The 26,761-nt window shown below is 53.1% G+C and overlaps 2 protein-coding genes across 4 annotated transcripts in view; one reads left to right on the forward strand and one right to left on the reverse strand.

Moving 5' to 3' along the window:
- The window catches only part of IFT140 (intraflagellar transport 140), a 100,580-nt gene that overhangs the window by 25,243 nt on the left and 48,576 nt on the right, over positions 1-26,761 (reverse strand). The window lies entirely within an intron of this gene.
- Positions 5,650-26,291, forward strand: TMEM204 (transmembrane protein 204). Its single transcript, XM_037157134.2, has 3 exons — positions 5,650-6,575; positions 11,455-11,610; positions 24,466-26,291. The coding sequence occupies exons 1-3, from the start codon at positions 6,296-6,298 to the stop codon at positions 24,708-24,710; spliced, it is 681 nt and encodes a 226-aa protein (XP_037013029.1). The 5' UTR covers positions 5,650-6,295; the 3' UTR covers positions 24,711-26,291.

Here is a 26,761-nt window from a genome sequence, read left to right on the forward strand (position 1 = left end):
ACCAGGTGTCCTTGCAGGGGCCGCTTGAGAGGAGGCTCTCTGGCCCTTCCTTCTGGGCAGTTCTTCAGCCCACTGATTCTGGCCCTACCCACCCTGAGCTCAGACACAGGCCTTTCCATATAAACAACTCAGTGCGAGCTCCACACATGAAGGCAAAGGAAATAAATGCATTCACTGCCTCATCTCTCACAGACAAAATGGACGTCTTCCTGTCTGAAGACCTGCAGCCCACGTACATCTGCTTATAAACATATGTACCTGTACACACTCATACATGCAACCCAGCACACTCAGGTACAGGTAGTCAACAACACGCTCACATCCACACATACCCTTGTACACACACTTACACACAGAAGACACCCAGGCTCATCCCCCTCAAATTGCCAGCTGCTCCTCGAGGCTTTCCCTTTACACAAAGGCCAGCCTCAGCCTGGGCAGCCCCTGGAGCAAGTGGGCTGGGGCTGCTGCTTCCCACCTGGGCTCAGCTGAGCAGCATGAGGGACTTAGGGGACTCTGCTCATAGGCCCAGGCCCAGCTGCCTCTGAGACGTGCAGCCAAGGTCATGGTGAGGAGGAGATGCTCTGAGTATATCTTGCAGGCCCAGCTTGCAGGCCCAGTACTGCGGGCATTTTCCTAATAGCTTTGCCTGAGAGTTGGCTGAGGATGGGTGAGGGAGGGGCATGTATGAGAGGACAGGGTTGGTGAGCCCAGACCCCCTGTGAGGCACAGCAGAATGTGGGATGTGGAGGACCTGGGTGGGGGGCTATGTGATTAATGGGAGACTTTCGTCTCAGGTTTCATGACATGGACATAACTGGGGTAAAAACAGCTCTGGGGGTGGGGGCAGCACCAGGACAGACTGAGGCTGGTGTCTACCCAGCAGGATAGGCCTCACTGTGGGTGTCTGTGGTCTAAATGCCCAACATCTAGGCGCCCTTTCCTACAAACAAATGTACACTTTCATATGGTTTTGGCTTTATGTGGGTCTTGTGGAGACTTTAGAAAATTTGCTAGATATGGCTACTAAGGGATGGCTGAAAGTACAAGGGTGGCGGGCCCCAGCTGACCTGTACAGGACAAGTTCTGGTGGGAGGCCTGCTGGAGCTCAGGGCCCTTTGATTGCCTCCCACAGGGACCTCCTACAGCACCGAGGAGCACAGAGCGGTCCATCGTTTGTGGGACACGAGCCAGAGGTGGACCTTCCAATGTGTCAAAGTCACGGTGCAACTCTACTCCTCCCCTTTGGAATTCAGAGGAACATGCTCTGAGAGAGCAGGAGCCCTAGAACACGGCCAGCTCAGGGGCTGCAGCTCTGTCTCCTGCCCTGGGCCAGCAGTGCAAGGTCCGAGTCAGGCCCCTTCCGCCCCTTCTCCATCCAGCAGCCTTAGGCAAGAAATCACCTTCTCTGTACCAAACACCCTTCTTTGTAATGAGCAGAGGACTGCAGCTTGTCTTTCCCTCATCCTCACGGGCTAGATGGAACGCACGTGCAGCACTGCGGGTGTATAGCCAGTAGTCTAGAAGCACACACCTGTATGCAGCCTGGACACTGCCCCTCCTGACGTAGAGGCTGCAGGGAGCCCTGAGGGTCTTGGGGGCAGACTTGGCCCTGGTGCACACACCTCTCAAAATACCACTGGTTCTAGGAATGGCAGCTGGTAAAAGCACCGAGTCCCAGGCCAAATCTGGAATCTCAAAGCAGACACAGCTTCTCACCCAGAGCTTCTAGTCAATTCTATATAATTTCTCTCTTCCCACTTACAGAGATAATGAAAAGTTCTCACTGCTCCCTAGACTTCTCATTCCCTTCTCTTAAAAAAATATTTATTTATTTTTAGAGAGAGGGGAAGGGAGGGAAAAAGAGTGGGAGAGAAACATCAATGTGTGGTTGCCTTTTGTGTGCACCCCACTGGACACCTGGCCTGCAACACCAGCCACGGCTCATTCCCCTTTAAACATACCCTGGTGTGCCCTGGCTGGTGTAGCTCAGGGGATTGAGTGTGAACCTACGAACCAAAGGGTCACTGATTCAATTCCCAGTCAGGGCACATGCCTGGGTTGCCAGCAAGGTCCCCAATGTGGGGTGCATGAGAGGCAACCACACATTGATGTTTCTTTCCCTCTTTTTCTCCTACCCTTCCCCTCTAAAAATAAACTTTAAAAATCTTTAAAAAAACAAAAAAAAAACCAACCCACACCTTAGTGCTTTCAAGGTTCAGCTGCAGAGTAGGCATGGGCAGCACTGGGTGGTAGGTAGTGGTCTGGGGCTTGGACTCACCCGGACCTTCCCAGGCCTGCTGTGCAAGATGCTGATTAGACAGGGGACCTTTTATACTCCCTTTCCAAAAGATTTCACAATTGCAACCTTCTTTAAGTGTGGTGGTGAGAGTGAGGGCTGAGGGTGACCTCTTTGGTCTCTTCCTGTCCCTTGTCTTTAAAGCAGACCGCTGATATCTGCATCCAATTAAAGTGGAAAGTAACCTGAACAGGCAGAGACCCTTGGGAGCTGTGTATTGGCACTCTTCCCAGTGGGCAGAGCTGGGCTTTCACATCTCCCCATGTGGATGGCTGTGTGCTCTGCCCGCATCATGTACTCTTGGGGGCAGAGAACAGGGGCCAGAGACTGACTGGACTCACTGTGCCTGCCTAGACTAGAAGCGTTGGGTGTGCTGTGTGCACATATGCGACAGAGGATTCCATCCTGGGAATCAATCTCTGCCAAGCGAGGGCTAAAAAAAACACATGCTGAAAGCACAAACTTGGCTGTTCATGCTGGGCTAGGGCTGCCCAAGCACACCACAGTGGGGGCAGGCACCTCTCCACACAGTGGAATGCATGATGGACCAAGAACGTAGACTCGAAGGGCTGGCTGCGTCTGCAGCTCGCCTCCAGCACAGCATCAGCACGATGCGCAGCTCCTGCCCTTCTCCCCACGGGCAGCTTCAGTTCCAGTGTGCACTTCTGGGGCTTGTGCATACGACATACATTCCAAGAAGTAAACACTGCCTGGTCTCCATCCAAGTCGTGAGAGTTTCCTGTTGTCTGAGCCAGCCTGTGGACAGCACTCACATCTGCACTTCATCAGCTCAGAGAGGCGCCTCTGAGCGAGGCAGCCGGGGTAGCCAAGGGGCCGGCCTGAAACTGCTTTCCAACTTTCTGGAAAGCCTGTCCTTTGAGAAGTGTCTAGAACCAGCCTCAGAGGCCCCTCTTCTCAGGCATGCTGCATGGAGACCCCCAGTCAGAGCACAGGGGGCTGGGGGGTTAACAGTCTCATGTTCTACCATGCGGTGTGCATGCTGTTGCCGGATCTCCCCCGCACCTCTGCTCTAATATAAACACTGCTGTTTGTACATGTGCTGGAACAGGGAGGCACACGCAGGCACTGCAGCTGGACCCCCCACATGACCGAAGGCCCGGAACTCTGCAGGACAGGAAGGGCCCTCTGATGGCTCAGGGAGCCCATGGCTGGGTTCCATTCTCCAATGGGACCCCAACAGTCACAGGGTGAATGTGGGGGGGGTTCCTCTGAGGACAGGGTTACTCCTCACTACCAGGTGTGCAGCTCTCCCCCGGCCCCTATCCACATCTTCCCATTCCACCATGAACCAGAATCCAGGGAAATGGCTGAGTGTGCGGGGCCTGATGACCAGACAGGAGCCCCTTGAGGACTTCCTGCGGGTCCTGGCCCCTCCCCTGCCCAGTCGAGGACAGAGCTGGGTGGAGCTGGTCTAGTGGTTGCTCCCAGGACAAGCAAAGCAGGTGCTCTGCTTTCTGAAACCGGGTGCTGCTTTTTATCAGAAATCAGCCATTTAAAGCACAGGTGGCAAACACAAGGCCTGCGGGCTGAACACAGCCTGGCACCTTGTTTCTACCCAGCGTCAGTGCCAAGCTCCTTGCCCCTAGCTAAGGAGTAGCTATACAGTCCTAAAATTACATTCGCCCCTTTGAAGGCAACCGTGAAGCTGACATGGCCCCCAGTGAAATGAGTTGACACCCCTGATTTAAAGGCTACCTAAAGGTAAGTGATTTACCTCAACAAGGAGAGGAGTTGATCTCCTTCTAATGGAGACTTGGGGAAGCTTCCTTTTTGCGGCCTCTGTTTACTGCACTGTGCCTGCAAGGCCTCAGGAGTGTTTGAAGCGCTTGTCCCAGCCCCCCCCCCCCCCCGAGAAAAGGGGGCTGCATGTGGGAGTGAGAAGGGCAGACAGAACCAGCAGGCCCTTCCCCGTCCAGCCCTGGGTACTGAGAGAAGAGGACCACGGGGTGGAGGCGGGGGAACAGCAGGTTTTCTCTTGGCACAAGCCATGGAAAAGGGAAAAGTCCTAAAATAGGTCGATCCCTCAGGGAATTTGGGTAGACATTTATCAGAACCCACAATTCTCCCAAGACCCCTGCCTTTCAGGAATGCAGACTTAATGGTGTGGGGAGCCTCGCCTTGTGTACGGCACACACGGGCCCCATGCAAACAGGAGCTCGTTAGCAGTGCAGACCAGGTATCCCTACCCACTGGGAAGTCCACGCAGCTGCAAAAGCGGGAAGGTGAAGGGTGAGGGCTGAGGGCCGCTGATCACCTCTGAGCCCCAACTTCCTACCCTGCGAGAGTGGTTGTCCTTGTACCTTGGGCAGCACGTGAAGTCAGCAAATAGTCAGGGGCAAGTGCTGCCACTACCCAGAACTGCAGGGGTTGCACGTCAGGCAAATGTGTATATACCATGGAGCAGACATGCCTTTTTATTCATTCACAGCTGCTTTAGGGCCTTGGCTGGGTGAACAAACCTGCACTGCATTTGAGTCTGAGGTGGTGGCACAGAACCTCCCATTGTGTTGGTCTGCCGGCCCAGGGGGGTTTGAGCAGAGCAGATGAAGGTCTGTTCAAGCCCACGGCAGCTTAATGGCTCTGGTCAACGTACACCACAGTGATGGACCTGGTCCCTTAGGAGCTGTGCAGATTGATACCCCCATCAGCAAACAGCCCAGGCCAGAAGCCACATTTACTCTCCCTCAGGCCTCGCTGGTCCCTGTGCGGCATGTCCAGAGCCCCGCCTTCCTGCACCTCAAGGACGACTCACTGGTCTGAAAGTTTTCCAAGTTTGACCCTCTTACCGCCAGGTCTAGGTAGTAAGAGGGTCTGGCAGGGACGTGAAGGCCTGTCCAAGCTCCATCATGCCCAGCCTTCCTCTGCTGCTGTCTCCGCTGGGCACTTCCCTCCTCCATCTGTATCTGCCTGCAACAAGGGCAGGTCCAAGCATATCGTGGGCCGGCAGTACCTCTGTGCTGGGCAACAACTGTGGGCTGGGTGGGGGAACTGTTACCAACACCCTGCCAGCCCTGAGCACAGGACACTGCCTGGAACACTGTGGGCAGCAACTGCCACTGACACTGCTCTGTGGTACCCAAGTGCCAGGCTGGCCATGTCCAAGACAGACAGGTGGGACCATGAGTCTGTTCTGGGCCAGCATTCCCGGCCCTCCCTTTTGGAAAGGAAGATGGGGAGAAGCCAGGGAGGAGGGTCATGGAGCAGGACTTCAGAAGGCCCCCCTGCCTTTCCTATCAGGAAACACATCCTGTTAGTGTCTGGCTGCTGCAGCCAGCAGCTATTTGTTGCAGTTGGCTACGCCCTCCAGCTCACCAAAAACAGCCTCAAAAACAACCATTTCCTCTCTGCTCAGAGACAGGGGGAAAATGCACGCGCACACACATACACACACAGACACACGCACACATACTTCCCTGCAGCAGGCTCTCTGCTTTCCAGGACCAGCCGTTTTGTGTCGGAGGCACCAGGCAGGGGCTCAGGCAGCACAGAGGCCGCTGAACCTGCACTCTTCCCTGCGGCCCTGCTCAGAGCCCGGCTACCGCACTAGCTCTGCGCTGAGCTGAGCTGGTTTTAAGGAGTCTTGGCTGATACCACATTGCCTCCTGCCTTTCCGCTCCAGTTACTCTCTGTTCTCCCAAGTCAGGGAGAAGAGGCTTCCAGCCTCCCTGGGCCTCTGCTTCCCAGGAAGACGGCGCATTCAGGACTCTGGACTCTCGCTGGTACCCTGCTTCCTTCCCGGGATGGGCCACGCAGTCACCTTCAGAACAGGCCTGTCCCTGCTCCAGGTAGAGGAAGGAGGGTAAGGAGGACCGTGAGGTGGGCTCACCTGCACTTGCTGCACGGGCCTTCCCAACCCTCCAAGAATGAACGGTGATGTCCTCTAGCCACCCCTAGCAGCGTCTTGGTTCTCCCTGGCCACAGAAGCGGACCAGGACTGGGACTTTCTCCACAAGCAGTCGGCACCGGCAGTCAGTGATGACTGTCCAGAAACTGGTGGCCACAGCCGTGCTGGTGGCCCTGGTCTCTCTCATCCTCAACAATGCGGCAGCCTTCACCCCCAACTGGGTGTATCAGACGCTGGAAGACGGGCGCAAGCGAAGTGTGGGACTATGGAGGTCCTGCTGGCTGGTGGACAGGGCCCGGGGAGGGCCCAGCCCTGGGACAAGGCCTGCACAGGTGGACACAAGGGACTGTGAGGCCCTGGGCTGGGGCTCTGAGGCAGCAGGCTTCCAGGAGTCCAGAGGTACCGTCAAATGTAAGTCAGCTCACTTTTCTGTCTCCTTTAAAAGGGGGTGGGGGGACCCCCCAGCCCTGTGCGGCATGCAGAAGGCATGGGTCGTCTGTTTGCTGACAGGTGAGGGTGCTCTGCTCTGAGGGGCAGCACTGGCTCTTGAGGAACCGGCAGGCCCCAAGCTCCATACCCACCCTCCCCGGGCGAGCCACAGGCACTCGTCAGTCCTGCTCAGCGCAAACCCGTGACAGTTCTCATGTACTAGTGGGCTTTCCTCTGCCATCATGCACAGCTAAAGAACAGATGCCTTAACCAAATCAAGGAAAATACATTTTTCCTGGTGGAAAATTAAGATTACTAATGAGAAAAATAAACAAGAAGCTTAAGAACACATGGCTGAGCTCTGACTTCATTCCCAGTCCTTAGGGTGGTTAAGGTGGTATGCAGTTCTGGGGAAGACCCACCAGGACAGACCGTAGGTAGGACAGCCGACCGCCTCTGCGCAGAGGCCAACCCCGAAGGGCAGCGCCCTCGCTCCCTCTGCCCCGTTGCCTCATCCTGGGCCCTGGATGGTCATGCTGAGCACTGGGTCTAACACTGCTCTGGAAGCCGGGAACTTGACTTTGAAAGTAGGGTCAGGTTTGCATGTACCACAGGGAAGAGTTCTTAAGTATGAAGTCGCTTGTCATCTAAACAGTCATTGGGGTTGATGGGCAAAGACCTCCCCGTGAAGACCCTTTAAACTGCTGAGAGGGCCTAACTTGCAGGTGGGCGCCATCTCTTCGGACGATGAAGTCTGTCTTCAAGGAAACTGACACACGTAAGGCTGCAGGTGGCCCGTGTGAGGGTCTGTCGGGGGACAACCCGAAGCCTGCAGGCAGTGCAGGCATGTGCTTGGTGTGCGACTGTCCTCAACTGCCACGGCCTTGGAACCCTGACCCGCGGGGGAAACTGCGCCGGGGGTGTCGTCCCATCTCGGAGGCAGAAACAGAGACGGCAGGGACGGGCTCAGCTGAGGCCCCGGGGCCATGCCAGCCACTCTGTCTACTCAGGGACCCTCACCACAGCCCGAGGGGGTCCCTCTGCCTCGGGTTGGCTATCTGCCCCTCCCCACTCCTTTGCAAACAGAGAGCAAAAATCTTTCTTTAAAAGATCAAAGTGAATGAATGATTTCAGAATTTTCTGAGCTTGCTGAACGCAGGGGCCTATGGGAAGCCAGATAAATGCAGATGGACTGGGGTCTCTGTGTGACTTGCTGATCAAGAACAATCTTGGTTTGTCCTGACTGGGGACTGTCCTGAGAAGCAATGAAAACCAGTGGCCCCGAGGCAGCTCCAGTGAGAGCTCTGCAAAGCCCACACCTCTCCCCCTCCCCATGACTGGGAAGGGGACGTCCTGGACCTCAAGGACTCCTGTCACAGCCTCCAGTGCTGCCCGGGTGCCCTCCCTGTGGGTCTGTCCTCTCTGTCCTCATGCTAAGGACTGGTCACCTTAGGCCAGGAGGACCCACAGGGATCCTCCTAACCTCCACGCAGGCAGCCCTCGCCTTCCTCCCACCCTGCCACGTGTCCTGAGCAGCCGCATTCACCTGCCCCTGTTTGCTGTCCCTCCCGGACCACCTGATAAGGTTCCTGACCAACTTTTAAAATATCCTCATGCCACTGGTATGGCATTTGTGGCAGCTAACTGTAATGAACTTCTGAGCATCAAATATTGGTCCCGAATAAGCAAAAGGTCAGTAGCAAAAGGTCTACAGAAGCTTCTCCAGCAAGACTGAACTGAGGAAAGTGAGGCAGCTTCACACCAGGTCCATGTGACATGAACAGGGAGCAGCAAGTGGGCATCCTGGCCCAGGTGGTCCAGAGCTGGGGCTTCCTGCCACCACCTTAAATCAAACCAGTGCTCAGTCTCATTAACTCCATGAAAACCCCAGCCCACACTGTGCCCACGATCTAGCTAGGTGTGGAGATTAGGCGGAAAGAGCAGGGAGTCCATGTGTGACACCTGCTGCCTCTGAGTAAACACCCTCCATGTCACCCAGCCGTCGCTCTATCAAATCACCTCGTCCACGGTGGGGCGGTGGGGCGGTGGGGCCTGGGTGGCAGGGCGACAGCCCAGTGCACAGTTCAATCCTAGGCACCCGTCTAGAGGCCCCAAGGGGGAGTGACTCGCCCTTTGTCACACATCACTGATTCGACCAGAGGGCCAGGCTGTCCTAGAGATTCCACACATTGCTGCAGGCAGCCAGGACACCGGCTTGGGGACAGCAGACAGGATCCCACCGGCTGTGCCAGAGGTCCTGGCGACGCCCTATGACAAACACCTCAAGGAGCCATAACTCAATTCTGGTCAGGGATTTCTGTGAAGCTGGGTGTCCTGAGCATACTGGGCTGGGACACAGGGGCCAGTCCAGGTCCTCCAGCTGCCCCCAGGTCATGCTGGGTCCTGTCCTTGAGAATGCTCACTTCGGCAGGGTGCAGTGAGCTTGACTTTCATTACCCATCGGGTGGCTCTTTTCTTCCCATGAGGTTTCGGGGAGAACTCATGGGATTTGAGGTCCCCCTTCGGCTCCCAAAGAGACCCCATGACCTAACTCCAGGATCAGTCATACTCTGATCCTTACCCTCTGCCAGTGTTCGTCTTTCCGTATTTCATGCATTGTCAGGCACCTGATGTTCTGTTTCTGACGCAGATGCATTCAGGAATAAACATTAATTACAACTGGGGCAGATGGCTGGAGTCAGCGCTCCCCGAGGGGAGCCCCTTGCCCTGCCCACAGGTGACTCGATGCTCTCTGGCCCCAGGGAGAAACGCAGGTGGACAGGGTGTGCACCACATGCTGCCTGGCCAGGTGACATTCATGCCACATGTCACTGGGTTCCTTAAAACCTGGGCACCGCTGCCCAGACTATGTATACAGGTAGTGTTACAACCTGTCAAACGCCAGGGATGGTGGATGCCAGCCAGGACGTGTCCCCTCTGAGAGGCCAGTGAAGGGAGGATGGCTCAGAGAGGGCAGTCGTCCTCTGAGGCAGAGGGGTGAGTCTGTGAGCAGTCACCATTTCATCCTTCACACCCTCTTGACATCTTTAATACCAAAATCCATGGGGACCTGGGCAGAGGACTGTGTGGCGGCTTGTGAGCTTGAGGATGCCACAGGGCTGTGCACTCAGAGCTGCCAGGAAGGACGGAGCTGAGCCAAAGAGGATGGCCAGGTGGGCCGGGCAGCAGGCCCCCCAGGGGAGGGACCGCCAGAGTCCCGGGTACGCTCTGCTCCAGGCTCCTGGGAGCCTCAGTCTTTGGCCTCGTTGCACCACCGTGCACTCCCTGCAGCTGCCCCCCCCGGTGCTTGTGTCCGCCACAGGCTACTCCTGTCCCCAGCCAGCAGTTCGTTCAAGTCTTTCCTTGCCTGCAAGCCTGAGCTTGGGAAACCAGACAGACTTCTCTGGGCTGTTAACCTTCATCATGTTTAACACCCTTGCCTCAGAGGTCATGTCCACCTCCTAAATCCTACCATCTTTTAGAGAAGCAGAGTCTCACTACCAAGAAAATCAAATGTGAAGAAGAAAGAGCGGTGTGAACAACAGCCTCCACAGGAAGACAACCAGTCTTCCTGAGCAAGGTGGGAAAGAACTGCTTGGGCTCACCCCATCCTGAGAGAAGACCACCAGCCGCACCTCCAGGTGCCCCACGAACACTGCACGAGCAGCCAGAGAAGTACCAGCAAATTGGCCTAAACCATTGCTCATTAGTCTGAGCTGTCAGCCTTGGTCTTGGGGGAGGTGAGGAAGTCTTAGACCCCGGCGAGTACATGGTGCCCCTGATGCTGAGGCTCAAGGGGCACTGCTGCTGTTCTCCAGGACCCCATGTCTGCTCCCTCCTCCCTGGAATTCCGGACCCACCGCCACACCAGGCCTGGACCTGCTTGCTCCACTAGGGCTCCTCCGACTTTGCCCAATCCCTGCCCTCTGTCTCCTGGTGCTATAAAAGGTCAGAAAGCAGTGTCAGGGTTTATGATGATGGCAGTTGTTTCTGAGGTTACTCTGAAGACTATAGACTGTGAGCTCCACTACAGGGAAGTACAGCCCACCTATGAAGGGGGCTGCGCCTGCAAGAAAGAGGACTGACAGAGAAGACCCACAGTGCTCACCTCGGTCTACACCATCAGGCTCAACTCAAGAAGGTGAAAGAGTTCATTTGTTGGTGACTAGTAGCACATGTGCTTTCTTGTGCTCCTTGACCCTTGGCACTGGGCTCTCCTAGAAGCTGCTCTGAGTTCCCAACAGCTGAGGCCTCTGCTACTGTCCTGCCCCATCCACACTGCCCTCGGGGCCAGCGGGCCCACCCCATGCTGGAGCAGGCGCTGGGATTAGGGAAGAGCAAGAAGATCCTTTAGGCTCTGAATGACAGACGGCCAGCGAGGAGGAAGCTGTTGAGACACCACGGACAGAAGGAATGCACCTTCCAGGGCAGGGGGTGGCACACCACCTCCATGTGACTCAGGTTCCTCAAGGGCCGAATGAGATCATTGCCAGACACCACCACAGCCGACACTGGATGGGGGGGTGGGGAGCCCAGGAGGCTAGTTTTCATTAGCTGTGGTGGGGCCACTTTAACAGTCTGGAAGAGCCACAGAGAAGGGACCACGCTGCCCCTGCCCCTAGCCTTTGCAGTTCATCCAGTGTTGCTCTGTTGTCTGTCTGCCCTATGTATATGTCCCTCCCTCCTGGACTGGGTGAGCTGGGAAGTGGAGTACATGAAGCCTGGGGTTGTGGGGCACAGGGAAATCAGTGAGGCTGGCAGCACCGACAGAGGGACGAGCCCCAGGAGGAGAGAGAGCCCCAGCCCTGAGCTTCCCACCCCATGCTGACCACCTGCCTTCTTCCTTCTTGGCCCCTCACAGTGCAATTTGACATGATGCGTGCCTGCAACCTGGTCGCCACAGTGGCCCTCGCTGCAGGCCAGCTCACTTTCATCCTGGGGTTCACATGCCTGCCCCTGATGTCACCTGATTCCCAGTGCTGGGAGGAGGCCATGGCTGCTGCGTTCCAGCTGGCGAGTAAGTACCTTCACACCCCAGAGGGGCAAACACAACAGCAACACCCTCGGCTCGTGTTGAGGCTGGAAGGCCTCCTAATGCCACAGGGACCCTCTGGGTCACCCCTTCCGCCCCACCCATTGCTGTGGACAGAAGCAAAACGGAAGCATGCACACAGAGGTGCGGAGCGCTGAGGCTCTGTATCTCTATAGCTGTGGCCCTTGGCCCTTTTCCATTTGGAGACAAGGTGCTGGTACGGGGGTAATGTACTCTGTCTTCTAAAGTCTCCGGCAGCCCATGCGGTGGGTGGCCTGGGTTCACGCCCTCCTGAGAGGGCACAGCAGCCCGGAGGGGTGGTGAAGCAGCCCGCCCTTGGCAGAGGGGCGAGTGCCATCTGAGCCTATGCCTGGTGAGGCGAGGCAGCCCCGCTTTTCCACAGAGCAGCCAGGCCCAGGGCCATCAGGGAGTGAACCTCTTTGGGCCAATCTGGCAGCCATCATGGCCCCCAGGGGTGACTAAGGTGACATGGGGCTGGGCATGAGCACACCTTATGGTCTTGGAAGGGTGAGAGTGGTGGTGTCATTGTAAATGATGAATGGAATTGCTCCGGGACGTTCCCTGGTGCCCGTGAGGGATCCCTAGGGGGCTTCTCTGCTGGTTTCCCTCGACCTCTGTTCCTTCTCGCTGGCTCGGGGTTAATGACCGTAGAAATCTGGGGAAGTCCGGGCTTTCCACAACCTACTGTGGAAAAGTCAGGTCGGTGGTCCTGTGGGGACAGAGACTGATGAGGTGGCCAGGACTTGGGGGTGCCAGGAGCTGACATGCTTGGTGGAGAATGGTGGCGTGTGCCAACGTTGAAGGTACAATTCCAACAAGCCCAGAAGAACAAACGGCAGGAAGTGTGAACAGATTCGCTCTAGGAATAATGGGTCCCGGCCCTTATCCTTCTGGAGAAACACAGTTTCCAGAATGAGGCTGACAGGTTGGCAGGTGTTTGTGCTGGAAAGCGCCTGGGTGGGAATCAGAAAGGCCCTCCTGTGCCCTGTTAATGGAAGGTCATGTGGTCCTTGGCCGGTCATTCTCCACAGGCTGGATGTAGGAGGGGGTAGCCGAGGGCCGACCAGAGGAGAGCACAGGGTTTGGCGTGAAGGGGACTGGATTGCTTTTTGCCTCCATCACTTACTATCCATGTGACCCAATCTGCAAAGCAGGGGTGAAATCTGTCCCTGCTCCTCACACTGGATTGACTCTGAGAATTAATCCAGCAGGTGGAATGGGATCTTTGATCACTTCCACCTCCACCCGTCCTCCATGACTGTGGGTAAAACCCAGACATGCCAAGTGACTTAGGAAAGGGACCCATCTGCCCTCTGTCAACCTTAGGGCTGTAAAACAGAACTGGTTTCCTTGCCTCAGTGAAACAACATGTCTCCGTCATGCGGGTTATCTGAAATTCCATCCCTTCAAGAAGGAAGCGGAAGATTTCAAAATGTGATTAGAAAAACTAGATAAAAAACAGATATTTCAGTGGCATTGAGGAAATGAAAGTAACATTTCCTGATTTGAAAATAACTCCTAGCAGGATAATCAAATCGGTCATTGTATTGCTCAAGAAACTCCTTTGAAATACTTATTCAGAATCACTGGAAGAAATATTGTGGGTTTGGTGTGAAACTGACATCTTACTTCCTGCAAACTCTTATTTTAGAACAAGACAGTGTTGTTTACAAATAACATATTTTAAAAACTCAAAAGTTGGGGGGAAGCCCCATTAGCTGAAGTCAGGTGGTCTTGCAGCAGCCCTGGCAGGGGGTGGGCTGCCAAAGGTCCCCTGGCGCCTGTCCTGGGGAGCTGGGGCAGAGGGTACTGTGCTCCTCTCCTAAGTATTTCCAGGCCAGCACAACCCCTGGAAAGGCTGGACCGGGCTCTGTTAAAAAAAGTCAGACAGGCAGAGGCCAATGGAAAAAGCCAGAAGCACCGAGGGACAGTCCACGGTGCTTCAGATGGTTCCTTTGGCCTCCACAGGCTGCCTCTCCCCTTGGTGTCTGACCATTACTCTCAGTAGGTCTGTTTTGCCCAAAAAGGAAATGCATTTGGCCCTGTTTAGACTTGTTTCATTGACAAACAGTACAGAATGCAGCTATGTGCCTTTCTTCTATCATGCTGCTAATTTTAGAGTTAGGTTTTTTCCTGTGCTCCGGTCCGTTTTAAACAGTTAGGGAGAGACTGAAGGGCGCCAGGATATCCTGTCCCAGGAGGGGGAAATGCCTGCTAGTACCTGTTACGCAAGCCAACCTTGAGTCCCTAGTGCCTGGGCCAGAGGGTGGGCAGGGGGAGAAAACGAGGAAGGGAAAAGCATATGGAGTGAACTGGGGGCTGGGAGACGCCGGACCCAGCCGGGGACAGCGACTTGCTGGGAGGAGGCTGCCTGGGCACTGCGGCCTGACACGGGAGTCCGCTCACTTGCTCATTCATTCTGCACCAGTTTCTGGCACGATCCATGCTTACACAACGCCCGGGCTGGGTGTGTAAAAGGACAGTCTCACCCCTCAGGGCTGTGGCTTCAAAGGACCCTGTCACAGTGACAATGGGGGACCCTGCGAAATGGCCATTTTCACAGTTCAAAAACCTATGAAGTATCAGCCGTACCACCTGGTTTGCTCTCTCACGTTGAGGCCAACACACACAAATTTCCACTTTCTTTAAAGAATTTTCCAAATGTATTTTTTTAACCCTCACCTAATAATATATTCACTGATTTAAGAAAGGCTGGTCGGGGGAGACACTGATGTGAGAAAGAAACATTGACCAGCTGCCTCCCATTTGTGCCCGACCAGGGATCGGACCTGCAACGTAGGGATGTGCCATGACTGGGAATAGAACCTGTAACCTTTTGGTGCATGGGATGATGCTCAACCAACTGAGCCTCCTGGCCAGGGTCCAACTGCAATTTTAATTTACCTTAAAGGTGAAAGAAATTCCTATCTGTCCCTTATCCACCCCCATTCCATAAGCTGAATATGCTGTAGAAACCCTGCATTTCCCCTGTGGTTGAAAGCACTCTGCGTGTTAGAGACACAAACCCGAGGCACCCAGATTTATCTCTGGTGCCCCGCAGGGTGTCTACAAGGCCCTTGGCAGGCAGGATGCCACACAGTGGCCAGTGAGATGGACGTTGTCACCATGAAACAGCTCTGCACTGTCTCCTTCCCCACCTGGGCTCTTTCTGTTGTAACCAGCCCACAACAGACACCAACTGTCAGGCTTTCCTCTCTCTTTCCCTCCCCCAGGCTTGTTAAGGCCCATTACTCAACCCGTCAGTAATCCACCTTTGGAGCACTGGAGCCCCCTCTCTGGAGGGGTCAGAGCAGCTGGGCTGTGACCACATGCCCCTCATGTTCTGATGACGGCAGAGGTTAAGGAGGGCCTGTAGTGTGGACCTGCAGTGTGAGGGCCAGCAGCTGTGATGCATGGGCCTTGCTCTGCCAGGCGTAAGAGCTTCCTTCCCATGGCCTCACACGTGCGTGAGCTTCAGTCTGGCTCATTCTACAGACCTTTCCTTTCTCCCCAACTCTCCTGGTTCTCTGCTTCTTCATGTCTGAGGTCTCACTGGTATGTGCAGAAAGGCACGGCCGGATCAGGGAAAGCAGTGCAGAGTGGGGCCGGGGCAGGGGTTGCGGAAGCCACCTATGAGAGGCAAAAGTTCTTTCCCAGCCTCTGGTAACTGCAGTTGCCGACGATTCACGTCAGACACTTGGAGCAGAGGAGAAAGCCAGAGTGAACTCTGCAGGCAGCTCAGCTTGGTGGCACCTCAGGGCTCCTGAGAACAGCTGAGCTTTCCCATGGGCATCTGGGTGAGAGTGGGCTCTGGAGCAGGCAGCCTGGCTCTGGATGAGTCGCTTCACCCCTGTCCTCTTTGGGCAGCATGGGAAGCTACCCAGGCCTGCAGGTGCCATCGTCAGTCGTGCTTGCTGCTACCATCATTCTGACTCCCCACTACAGTCCTGCTGGACAACACTCCACTGGAATGTTACCAGTCCCCACACGCATCCTCCATGCTCTTTGCCAGGACTTAGGGCTTTCCACCCGAGCTTACTGTGAGTGCCAGAGCCCTACCAGGTGCCCCCTTGGCCCACTCCATGGGCAGACTATCCTCCTGGGCAGAATGCTGGGGGTGGGGCTTTGAAATTTCCTAAGTATGACCCTCCTAGGGGCTCCCAGTGGACCCTGGGCCCTTGCTATTGGCTAGGTAGGACTGACTACCATGAGTAGCCCAAGGCTGACATTTTCAGGTGGAATGGATGATCAAGTGGCTATTCAAGGCTCTGCACTTGGGTCAAGTTGCATCTTTGAAGGGTAATGCCTTGGCCACTGCTGAGCCTCCCCAGCAGTGCACTATTGGAGTCCAGCCTGAGAACTCTGTGGCCAAACATGCTTGATTGGGCTGGCAACGTAGCTGGTGTCCCCATGGCTCACTGTCCCCTATTGGTGCATGATGGTGCTCTCCCTGGGGTGGAGGACCTGTGCACCCCGCTACTGAGAGCTCTGGGCTACTAGACTCTCCCCCTTGTCTTGGGAGCCAACGTCTTGCCTGATGACTGGATGGGATCATGCAGCTGGAGCACCCAGAGCTGCAGGCTTCTTACCTGCTCCCTCCCCGAAGCCTCCCTCTCATCCCTACTGCTCACGGAAGTCCCCATATATGCCACTTGCAATTGTTTTTCGAAAATGCTGATACGTAAGTGAAGAAATCCTCTAGCACCACATCAAGGACCCGAGAAACGGTGTCCAAGGCTACGTTCATCCATCCGTGTAACGCCCAGGGGCATCATGATAAAAAACACAGTCCTCTTTGCAATGTCCCAATGTGGGCCTTTTAGCTCAAGCAGTCTGCCTCCCTTTAAACAGTGGCCGCAGGTCTACTAGCCACAAATTTATCACAATGCATTTCTCCTGAAACGTGTGGCTCTCGCTCTCAGGCATCCATAGGTGTCTTCTTCTAATACTTGATATTATTCCTAGCTTATGATTTATCAACTCTCACCCTAAGTAACCCTCGCCTTCCATCTCTGCAGAAGTTTTAGTCTAGCCTCCTCATCAGTCATGTGAGTGGCCCCAGACCTTTCTTGAACTAATAATTTTTCTCAAAGTATAATAACCACAATGAAATGATGCAGTTAAAAGTACAAATGAGCAATGATTTTTGCGGAAGTTGGCTGATTCACGTTTCATTTCGAACTGCCTTCGAACTACCTTGGGCTCTCGCTGGGACATTCTCTAGCAACTCCTCATCTGTTCACGGAACTGCCCAGCAGGCCCAAGCCCTCGAGCTTTCCTCCCAAAGAAGGGAGGCTGCACTTGCCTGTTCCTGGCCGCTCATGCCCCAGCTTCTGAAGCCTGGCACTTCACAGAGTCCAGTGTCATCTACAAGCTGAGCACACACCCCCTGCAGCTGGTGGACATCTGTCCTCACCATGATGGCCTGTGGCACCTGGCTCTGGGCTATTTTCTTTCTCTAGCCTCAGCCAGTCCTTGAGACACAAAGCCTCCCCGGTTCGAGCAGGATGACTAAGAGTGGGGTTTACTGTGGAACCTGGTTGAAAGCCACTTTAAAGGCCTCCCGTGGCGTCATCTCTGCTGGCTTCCTCTTTCCATTTCTGGAAATCATTAGAGTTGTTCTTATGACGGCAAAATGTAGAAACCCACCAAGGGCCACTGACCCCCTGCCCCTGTGATCACTTTATTAGTAGTCCCCAAAGGTCAGGTGAGGAGGTAAATGGTAATTACCTTGGCATCTCAGGAGCTGATGAAGATTCTGCGGTCTTTCTTAGACTCAGGGACCTTTTCATAGGATTATACAAATTTTTGTTTTTTTAACAATCTGGTACGTTGCTTGCTCTGGATAATGTGCTTTTCTGTCTTCTGTACCTACGTCCTAAGCCCCAGCCTCTATTGGAACTGCACCTCTCATTCCCTTCTCCTCCATTGTCTCCGTGCTGCTCAGGGCCCTGGTACGTCAGGCTGCACTTCGGAGCATCGGTTCCCATGGAAGTGCACCATCGTTTGAATTGTACCATCTTTAGTTTTTCCTTTTCCCAGAATCCCTCCCTCTTGGCAGAAACATTGGATCACCACTGTTCTTCTGCTCAGAAGGTTGGAAGATCTTGACAGCTGTGCCCTAAGTGGATCCATTAACTAACTGCTTTGCTCTGTAAATACGGGATCTGGCACAAATAATGTCCCTTCTTTTTATTACAAAATCTTTTATTACAAAACCATAAGCATGTAGTTCTGTAACATAACAATATCACACTCAAGCACACCATATGACATTTGAGGTGAAAGGTTCAAATTAAAACTATAAATTATTTACACCCATATTACTACTCTACCAACCACACTCAAGCAGGCGTCATTTCTGCCATACCCTGTATTCTCTCTATAGGGGTGTCAAACTCATTTTCACCAGGGGCCACATCAGCCCCACAGTTGCCTTCCAAGGGCCGAAATAATTTTAGGACTGTATAAAGGTAACTACTCCTTAACCGTTAAGGAGTTGAAATGACATTCAACCCTTGGAAGGCAACCACAAGGCTGATGTGGCCCCCAGTGAAAATGAGTTTGACACCCCTGCTCTAGAAGCTGTCACACCAGCCCTACGTCACAGGTGCCTGCTTTGCCAGTTCAGCTGCTGTGCACGCTGGGGCAGGTGTGCTGGGTGAAGAGCTCAGAGGTCAGTCCCACGGGTTTCCACTTATGCCACCTGTGTGTGCTGACAGTCATTCAAGAGGAAGGCCCTGTGACAGACACTGACACCCTGGGAAGCAGGCAGGAAGGAAGAGAAAGGGAAGGGCGCTCTGCAGGCTGAGCTGTGAATCACACTGCCCACTGCGAGGCCAGTTCACAGGAAGGGGCTGCTGGCTTTGGAAACATAAATTCAGGAGATGGAACCAACTTTGTGTGTAGAATTTGGTGTTTGCTAAAACTCTCCCCTTAAACTTGTTTCTGGACAAACATCAACATCCCTGAAAATTCTTGGGAGAAGTCTTCAGGGACAACTCTGAGGAGGGGGGTGGTCTCCACATCAGGCTGTGACAAAACGGGCAATCTGAGGTTGAGGCCAGCGCACTCCGGTACCTAGTTCAGCACCACTCCTCTCCTTCAGCCAGAGCTGTGACAGTAAAAGGCTACTTTCACTTCAGGAGAATGTCTGCACATGGCTAAACCTGGCATCAGGGCTGACGCTGGAGGCGCGCAGTGAGGCGGTGAGCCCACACGGGCCCCTGCCTTTCCGTGTCTCTGTGACTTTTTACTTCTGACAAGTGGCACCCATGGAGGATGCCCATGTTTCCCGTGTCTGCTCAGTGCCTACGGCCCCCGGTGGCCCCGGGCAGTGCTGGATGTCTGTCAACCACTGGAGCCACAGACATTCTGGCAGCCATGAGGCAGAGTGCAAGTGGCACTGCACCAGCCCTGCCGTAACGGCCACCTATGCGGCCCGGCTCTGCCCACAGTACAGCGCCTGTGCTCACCGTTTCAGAAGACGGTTCTCCTACGTGCATTTTTTTAATGTTAGGGAAACAAACTCCTTCTCTGACTATATGCTGAACTAAAATAAAGCAAAAGCCAACACTGATCTTTACGCAGAATAAGTCATGTAAATGCAAATTTTGTTAAACCTTTTTTCATATCAGGATATAGAAGTAGGCTCTTTCTTCTACTTCTCCTGGGGGTAAAGCCAGTTAAGGTGAATTATGCCAGCTGTGCTGGAAACAGCCCGGTGCTGCTCACTGCTGGGTTGCAACAGTTCCCCAGACGTACGATGAAATGGGAGGGTGCGTGGCTCATTCATTTTCACTTTGCACAGACGCCATCTGTCAGGCTCTGAGCTGATCCTGACCTGCCATCTTTACCACTTTCCTGTTCATGTTTTCAGGATGAGGTGGCTGTGCCCAGGGCGTCTGTGTACATGTAAATTTACACTTTGTCAATCAATTATCCACAGCCTGAATGTTCTTTCATCTTCTAATGGAAAAAACCTGACGTACTCTGAAATCTGAGTTTGTGTACCCTGTAGGCAGCATAGCTAAACACAGGAAGTAATAAACAGATTCCAACGGTTACAAAATCACAGCCTACCCTATCTTTAAAAACCTATGACAATGATCTTAAGAAAAGAACTGGCAATACAGCTGAGCAGCCTTGAGATGCTGGGAAATGCAAGTGTGGGCACATGACAAGGTCCAAGTCTTGCCACTCAGTGCTGGGACAGTGCCTTGGCACAGCTGGGGGTGGACCCAGTGGCTGCTCTGCCCACACAGTCTGCGGAGCGCTCCATGAGGTCACATTTTCACCGTCTGGAGTTCAGAGTGCTTTCTCCACATGCTGGTCTCCTGATGTCACAGGTCTAGCCTAACGCTGCTCTCTGGGAGGGTCTGCCCAGCCGCCACCTCTGCTCCCTTACTCAGAATGCTGCCCCCTCACTCCCGTACAATGTGTCCTGAATGCCTCTCACACACTGCGGTGCACGTGGTAGTGACTGATTTCATCTCTAACCCCTCAAGCAGAATGCCCGTTCCCCAAGGACAAAATGGTTGAGCCAGAGCAACCCCTCTGCCCTGCCCTGAGCACAGCTGATGAGCAGAACCTCAACAGGTCTGCTGAACATGTCATATGCCAACTAATGCAAGGTGCCAGCACTGACTCCGTGCTGAATGACATCCACGTGATCGTGGCTAGTGGGGTCCTGTCCCTCTGACAGGCTTTCGTCATTAAGAAGATTAGAAGAGCTTCCAGTAAAAATGGCAAAGTAGGTTACAATTCTGTTTCCTTAATAACAAATTAATGTAGTATAACAACAGAAAAAAAGAAGCTTAGAGGTTGTGACTGCGGGAGCTGCCATTTATCACGTCTCCTTCCATAGTACACTCTACTCTGCATTATGGACCCGTCGGGATTTTGGCTCAAACCGGGTGACTCTCTGAGGGGCTGAGAGATGGGTGGGCCAAACTCCAGCCGCAGGGACACTGCTGGAGGCGGCACTGTGCTGTGACCCTAAGGAGGCTGGCCCACGACCCACCCTCTGAGTGCCGAGGGGTGGAGGCCAGGAGGCCAGGAGGCCAGGAGGTAGCCCTCCTTCCCAGGGCTGGTGAAACACAGGACAGCAGCTCCAGGAGAGCCTGCGAGGGATGGAACTTGGCATCTCAGAGGCATCAGTGGGGCTGCAGTGTGATAGACAGGGCAGAGGGTGCCACAGGGCATCTGTGTGGGGCGCCTGATGTGTGTCCTGCAGAGCTGACTGTGCAGCTGGAGGAGAAGCACGTGGAGGCATTACAACTCGCTACAAAACTGACCCACATAGCAGGGGGGCGGTGGGGAGCACAGGCCCATGGCCAGTGTCACGACAGACTTCAGGAAGTGCTTGTTAATGGAAGAACCTAAAATTAGTTGCACTTCTAAAATATTCTAAATGTTTTATTATGAACATTTATGCAAAGGATTCAATGAATCATGCATGTCCTGCTAAAGACACAATGGGTGAACACTGAGCAGGCCCTGGGGTCTCCCTGGCTTTTAGTATTTTTATTCCCTCTCCAAGTCCTTCTAAAAAGCAGCCTGATGGCTGAGCCTGTGCAAACCATGCACAAAGGAGCACACGTGACAGGGCTGTGTCCCTGTGACTTCCTTTTGGGAACCGCTGTTTCTGTGGCTCACCCTGGCACGCTGCTGCTCACGCAGCTGCTGCCAGCTAACCGCCGCAGCTCATCAGCTCCTGTGGACCTGAGTTTTGGACACTGCCCATCTGGGGCATGGTCACGTTTCCCGTGGCGGCAGGGGTTTCAGCCGGCGTCATCCTGGGAGTGGAACTGTGGATCCGAGGGCGACGCCGTGCTGTCCTGAGCTCTGAGTTGGTGAGGGCGGGTCCCTTCTACCTCCAACCTGGGCCAGCACTTGATGTCTCCTCCCTTTCTAATTCTGCCCGTCTGAGGAGTGAATATACTTCATCCTTCCCAGTTTACAGTCACCTCTCTCAGTCCAATTCTCATGATTCCCAAGTCTCCACTGAAATGTCTTGCAACAAAATTGAAGGTCCTCTCTCTGTCCATCAGAGGTGTAAACCAGCCACAGGACAGATAATTGAACTGTGAGAGAGGGTTGCCCTGGAAGCCACAGGGAGGCTCAATCCTTTCACACTGTTCTCTTTTGACAAATGATGCTTTAGAATTGCAGCTGAAGTCACATAACAGATTTTTTGAATGTTCTTAGAACACACACAAACCAAAGGGAAGCTTAGTTTTAAAAGAGAGAAAATAGCCCTGGCTGGTATAGCTCAGTGGATTGAGCATGGGCCTGTGAACCAAAGGGTTGCTGGTTCAGTTCCCAGGCAGGGCACATGCCTGGGTTGCAGGCCAGTCCCCAGCAGGGGACACATGAGGGGCAACCACACATTGATGTTTCTCTCCCACTCTCTCCTTCCCTTCCCTTCTCTCTAAAAATAAATAATTAAAATATTTAAAAAAATAAAAATAAACTAAAAGAGAAAACAGATTTCAACCGCAGCAGAGGGTAAGTGTCTATATGCCTTGGGATGGGTGGCCGGTGCAGGCCTGTCCACCCTGAGGCCCCCACGGGCCTTGCTGTGCGTCCCCTCCGGCCAGGGCCTTGCTTCTGACACAAGCTGGCACCTTAACTCCCTCTTCCCAAGTTCCCATCCTGCTCCGTCCTTCTGAGTCTTGTTGAAATGAGGCATAACAAGCTCCCTTGGGTGACAAAAAATGCCCAGAGATAGAGTAAAAATGAGGAGGACACAAAGTATTTTCATTCCCATTACACACAAAAAGGCTATAGTTCCTTTCTCTAGTAATGTAAAACTCGGTGCCATAGAATCATGAGCAGAGACGCACCCTTCCCTGGGAGAGAGAGATGACAGAAGTTTCTTTTTGTCAGTTGGCATGACAAACAGAATTATTTTTAACAGAAAGGAAGTATCCAGAAGCTTTCCGTGTATAAAAAGCTCCACAGAGTACTGTAGACAATTAAAATAGAGATTAGTCACTGTCACCATTGTTAGGACACGACCGAGTTAGGTGAATGTTTAATTCATACTTTCTAGGAGTTACAGCGATGGCGAGAGCATGATGCTTGTACTTCTAGAAAACTCCAGCCTGTCCTCCACACCCGACCCCAGCACTAACTCACAACACAGCAGAACCATTAGGTGGCGTTGCCGCTGCTGTTTGCTCTGGGGCCACGCTGCTTGTGCATGGTGTGGTTTTCTGAGGAAAGCAGGGGAGGCCATGGGGAGAAGCGGGAACAGCATGAACGGATGTACGGATATCACAGTGCCGGGCAGGCAGGGGGACAGCAGTGACATGACAGCACCGACAGCAGCAGCAGCAGCAGCAGCTCGGCCTGGCCAGAGCATAGGGCAGGGAACGTGGTTGAGCCTGAAAGGGGCCAGAGTCCCACCTGGACCATTCTGGGTTAGGGGAGACCATGTCTTCATCAGGCATTTTTGGTTCCAAGAAACAGACTCCCTCAGGTCAGCATGTGGAGGTGGGGGCAGGGGGGGGGGCCTGCTGGTGGAGAACACAGGGCTCCCTGGGCAGCCCAGGCCTCTGCTCTGTCCACTCTCCTCATTCTTGCTGGCCATGGCTCTGCCCACAGCCTCCTTCCAGGTTCCTCTGCCTCATATAGCCCCTCCCAGCTGAGGGGCGCGAAGACCTCAGGGAACAAGGAGGGGCAGGGCCCTGTGGACCAGCTTCCTCAACTGCAGAACAGTGGTGGCCTCTCCTCCATCCCCTGGCTGGGGTTTCTAGCCTGGATTTGGACTTGAACTCCAATTCACATCGGTGCCCTGCTATACTAGTCAACAGATTCTAGGTGCAAAGTCCTGGCTTTCCTTTTATTAAAACTAATGAGTCAAGTCTTTGGAGCTCCTTAAAGGTGAAACCATTAAAGTAACGATGCTGTGGTATTAGCTTTGAACTGAATGTGAACAAGTCTGTGAGAACTGCCATCAGTGGAAGACTGGCCACAGTCTTAGCATGGCCCCTCCCCTTTTCTGCCATCAGAGTTTAGAAAGAGAAGGGAAGAATATGGAGGGAAAATAAGCAGGGGGAAGGGGAAGCATGGGCGTCAGAGGGAAATTCTGGAACTGGATGCATGGATTTGGAAGTGAGAGGAGAACCAGGTGTGCCTGCAGAGGACTCAGACATGTCTCCAGGCTCGGCTTCGGCCCGTCCCTAAGCACGCAGGCTCTAGGCCACCTCGCATTTTGAAAAAACCTCTATTCCCTTTAGAAGCAAATGCTAAGAACAAGAAAAAAATTTAAGAACAGGAATTTGGACTGAGTTAAACAGCAATCTGAGTTGTTTCTAAATAAGATTTAGGAAATTTCTGTGTTTGCTTTCACTTTGAATGAATTGTTTATAAAGTCAGAGAGGACCTCAGACAAAGTTACCACTGGGTTCGTCTGGGGTGAGGGAACGAGAATGGCAGTGTCACATTTATGGGAAGGGTGACTAGGAAGCAGCCTGACACCTGGAGGACCCTAGGAAGAGCACATGGGACTAGACTGCTTTCTTCAGAAACCCCTAGAAATTATCCTGGCCGGGATGTAGCGGTTGCACACTACACCCCGATCCCCCAACTACCAGACTCAAAGGCCACAGAAACCCACAAAGGCCTCATGCAGGGCGGCTCCACGCTGAAGCACGGTGCCAGGGGCCGAGGACGTGGCTCATCGCCGGCCCCGGGAGCACCCAGGGTCGGGGAAGGAGCGGAGCCGTGGTTCTGCACGGGGTCCAACGGGGTCCCAGAGGCTTTCTCCAGGCTCTGAGTAAGGCTTTCTCAACACTTGTCTTTCATTTATAGGTTTTGTCCTGGTCATTGGGCTGGTGACATTCTACAGAATCGGCCCGTACACCAGCCTGTCCTGGTCTTGCTACCTGAACATTGGTGCCTGCCTCCTGGCCACCCTGGCCGCCGCCATGCTCATCTGGAACATTCTTCACAGGAGAGAAGACTGCATGGCGCCCCGAGTGATCGTCATCAGCCGCTCCCTGACTGCCCGGTTTCGCCGTGGGCTGGACAACGACTATGTGGAGTCACCATGCTGAGGGCTGCCACGGTGGGGCCCTGCTTGGGACTTTATCCACTGTAATGGAACAGTCTAGAAACCAAGGGACTGCCTGTGTGCAGGCAGTTGATTCACATGGTTTCTTATATATGCATATGTACGATACACAGGTATGTTTACTACGTTTATAGAAATATATTATTGATCATATATCGTCTGTGCCAGCCTCCTCCTGACACACTCACAACCTGGCTTCACGCTCATGCACGTTGCAAGAAGGAGACCAGCACCTGAGGTGCACGTGAGGAGCGGCAGCTGCCCTGCTCGCCTGGGGATAATTTATTCTGTGTCTGCTGAGAGGGCCAAGGGCCACCGTGACCACCTTTTGCTTATTAAAGTAAAACATCCGGGAGATTTTCTGGAAGTGGCTATGACCTTTCTCAAGTGGCTCAGAATTTACAATCGGATGGTTATGGCTTTATGACAGGATGGAGTTAGTAAGTCTGTTTGTGCCTGATTATTTTTCTAAGTTAAAATAAAATGCAAACCTCTTGCCACCATCTAAAACATGTGTTGTATCTCCCTACACTGCCACATGGTAAAAAGAACTTGGTCTATTTTTGTGATTTTTGTGGGCTGTCAGTAAGAGAAGGGTTGGGACCTTTCAAAAGGTCTGGTAAGAGTGCAGCTTCTGGTTGCTCGTGTCCTTATTCACACTGCCGGTCAACGGAGCCTCAGAAGCCCATGTTCCTACATACCCACAATCAGTGGAGTAAGAGGGGAAAAGTATGTTTGTTTAAAGAAATTCAGAAAGAGGTTCACTTTTTTTCCCCTATAAAATCTTAAGTCTGTCTTCAGCCAAATGCTCAGCAGACTACGCCTTCATGATGCTACACCGATTCCAAACCGCCCAGCTCCTAAACCTGTGACAGGTGAATAGGCCATAATTCCCCAGGCCGAACCAAAGACATTTAAAAACTGGCTCATGTCCCCAACGACCTGGGACCAGGACTACCTGATGACATCTGTACAGACAGTCCTCTAATAGCTGCACTGTTTGAATTCATGCCACCTGAAAGTGGAATCACTGTTACCATCCTCTGGCCAGGAAGCTGATACTGGGCACTTGTGGGTACCACGCAAAGCCAGGTTAAGACCCTGGATAGCAGCAGGCTGATCGCCCCACCCCCAAGAAAGTTTCAGCTTGTCGCTTTTAACTTTCCAAAGAAGTGAGGTGACTAGTCTAGAATTCAAAGACTACGTTACCCCAGGATAGCCAGAACAAACGGTAGACTGGGGTTAAAAACAGAAGGCAACTGAGAATGACTTAAAAGCACCTTGGCCTGATGATCCATAACGCAGTCAGCAGTCAGGGCAGAAACAGCCAGATCCCTGTCCCACGGCCAGTGCGCTCCAGGGGGCAGATACGTTCGAGCTTTGCCCCTTTGAGTGTCTTTCCTACAATGGATTGTTCCCCCTAAATCGTATGCTAAAATAATTATTTTTTAAAAAGAATGACTATTTAAGATGTATAATTTTAATATTATGTATGTGACTATCTAAACGTTTATTAAAGTTTTAAAATCGGCCGTGTGGTTCGTTACATCTGTGATGTGTTTATGTTAAATAAAAAGTGATCAGAGAAAGGCTGAGCTATGCTGTCCAGTCACTCTAGTTCACTTCCCGGACTAAGAGTCCTCTTGCCCACATGGCCACTGCTGAAAGGCCCTCCCAGCTGGAATGAGGTTTGGCCTGTTTTAGAACTAAGACGAGGGACCCGGATCACATGCAAGTTTCACAGATGCTCCTGGGTCAAGAAGCCATCACTGTAAATAAGGGGGTCTTGTTCCAGGCCACTGAATTTTCCCATCTGTCTCTTCCCGCTTCAGTTTCATTCTTTAATAATTTTTCTAATTTTTGAGATTAAAATCTGTCAACTGCTCCTGGGAAGAATTGCTGAATTCTCTCAGGAACATAGAGGAAGCTGCTCTGTGATAGTCTTTGATTGAAAACTTCTTTTGGAGCAATTTTAATTGCGTTTTCACTGTACTGTTTTGAGTGTTTATTATCAAACCCTTTTTTATTTAATAG

Source organism: Artibeus jamaicensis, unplaced genomic scaffold (assembly GCF_021234435.1).
Source record: "Artibeus jamaicensis isolate MK-2021 breed Jamaican fruit bat unplaced genomic scaffold, CSHL_Jam_final contig_700, whole genome shotgun sequence".
NCBI lineage: Eukaryota > Metazoa > Chordata > Mammalia > Chiroptera > Phyllostomidae > Artibeus > Artibeus jamaicensis.